Raw genomic sequence first — 5,522 nt, 5'->3', positions numbered from 1 at the left:
AATTTTAACCCAAGATTTAGATTTGCAATAAATAGATTATTATTATGCGACACGAAGAGTGGCGTTGGGTATTGGTGAATGAACACTCACCGGCCACTTTATTAGGTACACCCGTTCAACTGCTTATTATTTTTATTATTATAAAATAAAAATTATTAAGTCCAGCTGTTACGGAAAATTCTTACACACAAAACATCAAGGAGCCATCACGACGCTAGGAAAAAAAGATTCCATCTGTTCATAACTTGTGAAATAGCTGTCAGTGTAATAAATGCAAAACGTCTTTACGTGTTCAAGCAAGATACAACAGCAGATCATTAATTAGGGCTAAAGATTTCACAATTTGAATTTAGTTTCAAATTGTTTGCTGGTTTTAAATTGCATTCCTTGCCAAAACAGTTGAAATGTTTCAAAATATTGTGTTTAAAGTGGATTTGCCACTTTCTGAAATCCTACATTTCATAGCTCATGATGGAAAAGTAGCCCTTTAGTTATCCATATCGGACTTTTCCAAATGAACCAAAAATGATTTTTCGTTTGGTTTTTGGTCCATTCGTTTTCAGACACCAAATATTGTTTTCTGCCCTTTTGGTTCGGATGAAATTGTGATGACTTTTTCTATTTAGAAACAAAATTTGTTGTCACTCAGACTCATTCACTCTCTCACACTCTCATTCACATTCTCTCACACTCTCATTTTCTCAATGTCTCCTTACCTTCTCAACCGACCGCTTCCATGTCCATGTCTCCTTTCCCGCAACTCCGCTTCTTCTCTTGGCTATTCTTGTTCTTCTGTCTTCTTTCTTCGTCTGTTTCTCCCCGTGTCTACTTTGTTCGCTTCTCCGTGAACCAGGCCTCCTGGCACACTTCTGTAGAAGGGCAGAGCCTCTGGGACTGGAGGAATGGTGGAGAGGTTCTCCCCGTCACTCTGCTCTTTTGCGGAAGTACTAAGACAGGCCAAAATAATTAAAACGGATTTGCAGAGAAAGTGAATAGTTTCCACACCTGTCTACATTATTCTATACTAGAGTACTAATTTAACGGAGATAATTTCTCCAATCTTCTAGTTTCTCCAAACGGGGAAAAAGGTGTCCCTGGAGGCTGCGCTCTGGAAGATCTGGTTCACAAAGAAAGAAGACACGGAAGAAGCAGACGAAGAAAGAAGACAGAAGAAAGAAAAACAAGAAGAGGCAAGAGAAGAAGCGGGGCTGCAGGAAAGAAGGCATGGACACAGTAGAATTTGGGAGAGACGGTAGGGAGACATTGAGAGAGTGTGAGAGAGCCTGAGTTAGTGTGGCCGAGAGTGAAAAAAACAACAAAATGCAAATGAAAATTCAGTGCTCTCAGCTGTCCATCTAACCTGTCCATTTTTCCTGTAAAGACTCAAATCTTAATGAGTCCTTGGGCTTGTCTTAGATTTAGGATAGAGATATGTCTATCCCAGGCATGTTTAAATTACCTTACTGTATTAGCGTTTACCACTTCAACAGGAACGCTATTGCAATTATCTACCAGCCTCTCGGCCAACATGCGTTTTCAGGTGTTATGTGTTCGAACTGATGTGTTAATTCAGATCACTCATGTCATGTCACCCCTGGTCATGCAGAACGCCGGAAATAAATGTATTTTAAGAAAAAGTTTATTTCTAATATGCAACAATGAAAGTTATGTTCACCAATCTATAGTCTGCCTGTGATGAGAATTGTCTTTCTATGGCTCATTACTGCTCATGCAGCTATTCTTTCTCTGTGCTTTTTTGGGGGGGCTGTTCTTTCTCTTTGCTCTTCGGCCTCGTACCGTACAATAGCAACACGTATGCTAACATTGGGTTAAAGTTCACAAGCTGGCCGCTTGTCCTAACACACATATAGTGCTTGTGAACATTGAGCTACTGTTGAGTTTGAATCTAGCTGCACATATTTGGAATGCCATTTCCATAATGTCTCTTTCATTAAATTAATGGAAACATCTGAAATTTCATAATTCTTCCACCTGATTTTTTTTTAAATTATCTGCATTTAGAAGAACCCTGCTCCACCTCCTCCTTCTCCTCCTCCTCCACCATCATCATCATCATCACTCCGCTTTCTTTCTTTCTTCTTAGAATCACTTTCAACTTTGTATTTTATCCTGCGAATGGGATCACTGACGCTCCGGGAGGCATGATCATCGCAGAATTCCGGAAGCAGAAAACTTCTGTCAATAATCTCAGAGACCTCCTGCCAGTTCTTGAAGCAGGGAGGACCTAACCGCTCTACTTCATCCACTGCGTTGGGGGAGATCACCTGGCCTGAGGGTTTGAGGACAACCAGGACGGGGACTTCTGATACAGAGAACTGATTTTCAAGGTCCCTGAAAGTGGAGGAACATGGTAAGAATTCTGGAAAATAATTATGTAATTAAATAACAAAGATATGACAACAATTCAAAAAAGTTGAACATACTCAATGAGATTTTTTTCTTTGCGACTAGGATTAAGTAATAAACCCAGTCATGTCTAATCTGTCCCGGCTACAACAAAGTGAAGGGGCTTAATACATTCTAAATGAAATATATATAAATATAAGAAAGCAACCCAAATACCAACAGTATTACCAGTGATGCATTCATAAATATAGAAAGTAAGGGTTCTGCTAATAGAATCACTGATGAACCTTAAACAGTTCCAGTATGAGAATCATGAGGACATCTTCACTAGAGCTTCATATTCTAAAGAGCTATGAATATATATATGCTAAATTGATTATGGTCACCTTCTAAACTCTTCATCCTCAAAGCGGACCAGTAACCAACGTTTAGGCATGTCCTTCAGGAAGTCTTCATGTTGCTCCTCACTGCGGTCTCGAGACACATAGACCAGCGCTAACTGGGAGGCTCGATTTACATAGAACTCATCGGTAAGCTTGACAAAGAAATCCTTCAGGAGTGGCGAGAACTCGCGGCATCGAGGGCTCCCTGAGTCTGCAAAGTATAACAAGACTACTCTGTTTTCCAAGCGCTCCCACACCTCCCGTTCAGTGTCCAGCTCATCCTGGTCCCGGTTATTTTTCACCAACACTTTGCCCAGAAACAGCTCAGCCATACTTATCCTGGGCAGGGATATATTCATAAAACGTTGCACACGTTGTACCACACAATGACTTTCAGATGGACGGATGAGGTCCTGTAACAAGAAAGTTCCTTCCTGGTGAGATTTTACTACCAAAGCCTTTGACAACCATTGGTTACCATTGGTAATAGTATATGGCTTGGTGATTAAGACCGAGACATTCTATTGTTGTATGATAAGGAGTCAGGGGGTTCGTCTAGTAGATTGCTAGAACACATACACATGGCTAATATATGCAGCTGCCGGAATATATATACACATACATTATATTTTACAAAAACTAGAACTGTTGTACAAAGTAAAAAAAAAAACAATACTTCTTCAAGTTTATTTTTAATCTGATTAGTAATAAAAAAAAAATGGTCCAGCTATATAAAAAAGTCATATGTACTGTTAGTCTTCTGTCTGTAAAGTAGTAGTAGTTACTGCTGGGATACTCTGGCGTAAGGTATTGCACAGCAACATGTTTCGAAATATATTTGGTCACCTTGAACATTACAGCAAGAATTCTTCTATAAAGAGCGTATAGGAAGCAAATGATAGAAAAGTTTCTGGAATCCCGAATGTCTATGATCAGGGTTCTACTTTCATCCAGGTGTTCGCCAAGCTCCATACAACCAAGGTGAAGATTACTCTTTGAAGAGGTGAGTTTCGTTGCTTATAGTATACATTATATTTACCTTTAATATGTATGGGGGAGGGGATCAAGCTTTATTCTGTGTTTAAAACTGATGTCGTCGGAGCCGGCCCTTTCAGGGGCATTAAGCAAAAGGATTTGTGGGTGGGTGTGTAAAGTCCAAGGGATAAAAATAATAACTCATTAAAAATAATGTCAAAAATACAATAATTAGGAGCACGTTGCATTAAAAGAGTAATCGGTGTGACCCAAAACAGCTGCTTAATCTTCTTAAGGGGTAGTGCCACCTCTGTGTGTGTAATCGCCTTTTACTAAGAAATAATTATTATATAGAATTTTTTTTTTTTTAAGTAAACAACTTTTAGGGGCAGACAAAAATACGCACACAAAAATAAATAGAAAAAAATAGCGCCTTGATAAAATCAAAATTTGTAGAAAGGATCACCAACTATGCTGAGCGGTTGTGCCATATATCAATCACTCCCTCTGCTCTATGCAGAAATTAAATAAATCCCTGTTTCCCTTGCTTCATATCGCCTCTTTTCCTTTCTTTCCTGGACACAAAAAAAATTCTAGTAAAATATTATTACATTTAAATAAGCACATTGCCCGTCGCAATAAAATGTTAGATTATTTTAACAAAAACCCACAACGTTAGATTCTTGTGGATTAAAAAAAAAAATTAATAATAATATTTTATAGAGTATATAGTATTATCGTAAAAAAACAGAAATAATACAATTTTTTCAATCAATACAGCACTATTGCTGACGTAATAGATTGTTTTCATAGGTAAAAGATCCAAAAGTAAATACCTTGGAATATCTTCCTTAAGGGTTTTGATTATAAGGGTATTTTTTTCCTGGAGGCGTCAAAAAAAACCCAATAAAGATGTTTGTTTTTCTTCATGTCTTAACCCTGCCATGAGATCCCCGGCAGTGACACCTCACTTGAGTGCATAGGATTTAGAGCAGAACACTAAATATAGAGCGGCTCAGGGTGCAAAGGATTCTGGGGGAATAATCTTCTTATGTCACAGGTTGTGTCCATCATCATACATCAGTTTAGGTGAAGGCATCACAGTCATACCAAAAGACTGTTGAAGTCTTGAGTTTATGAGGTCACTGCTCTAGGCATGACCTAAGCATTGACAACATTGACAACTTCCCTTAGGAGGGTGTCATATCCTGGTGCTCTACCTTAAATGGTTTGAGCCCTCCACTTGACCATCTAAGGTGGAGCACCGTGGTATGAGAGATATTAAGGCTAAGGCACAGATATCCATAGGGGCTGCCTAACAGGTCTGTTGGGGAAAGACTATACCTGGGAACTCTCCAGGTTTTCCTCGAAGACTCTGCTCCTTTGCTGGTCTCCAGTTTACCATAGGTAAACTCCATGTCGCGGGAGCGGTGTTGTGGCACATCCCACTCCCCTTTCTGCTAGCCCCTCACAAAACGTCGGCAGGACCAGCCACCGACATCCACAGCACCGCATACCCGCCTTACGCAAAGGTAGCTGGAGCCTGAAAGTTCCCAGGTATAGGAGTGACACAAGGGAGCTTGATCGCCCTCTGGTAACGTGGCACAGGGGCTACCACAACTCAGATCTGTCACCCTAAGCTAGACCACCTCCCTCGTTGGTTATACGCATAAAACTCATATGGATTTATTCACTAAAGCTTGCAGAATAGCTGCAGTTCCAACTCACCCACTCTTACAAGTGTTTTTTTCCCAAGAGGGTTGGCTCTGTATAGTGTCTAGTTCCACTTTCATGCAT

The 5,522-nt window shown here is 39.8% G+C and overlaps 1 protein-coding gene across 1 annotated transcript; it reads right to left on the bottom strand.

Moving 5' to 3' along the window:
* Nucleotides 1-1,915: 1,915 nt before the first annotated feature.
* Nucleotides 1,916-4,696, bottom strand: NXNL1 (nucleoredoxin like 1). The gene is made up of 3 exons (XM_053464296.1): nt 4,562-4,696; nt 2,754-3,163; nt 1,916-2,352 (listed from the first exon to the last, which is right to left on the bottom strand). The coding sequence occupies exons 2-3, from the start codon at nt 3,107-3,109 to the stop codon at nt 2,019-2,021; spliced, it is 690 nt and encodes a 229-aa protein (XP_053320271.1). The 5' UTR covers nt 3,110-3,163; nt 4,562-4,696; the 3' UTR covers nt 1,916-2,018.
* Between the last annotated feature and the right edge of the window lie 826 nt (nt 4,697-5,522).

This window comes from Spea bombifrons, chromosome 4 (genome assembly GCF_027358695.1).
Source record: "Spea bombifrons isolate aSpeBom1 chromosome 4, aSpeBom1.2.pri, whole genome shotgun sequence".
NCBI lineage: Eukaryota > Metazoa > Chordata > Amphibia > Anura > Pelobatidae > Spea > Spea bombifrons.
Note: the sequence above shows the minus strand (reverse complement) of the source record. Positions and strands in the feature narration are given on the sequence as shown.

What these genes read in the sequence shown, in the direction of transcription:
- NXNL1 (XM_053464296.1), bottom strand. Translation starts at nt 3,109, where the DNA reads ATGAATATATCCCTGCCCAGGATAAGTATGGCTGAGCTGTTTCTGGGC. An exon ending in GAGGATGAAGAGTTTAGAAG is followed by an intron (nt 2,353 to 2,753) that starts GTGACCATAATC and finishes CTCCACTTTCAG; the next exon opens with GGACCTTGAAAATCAGTTCT.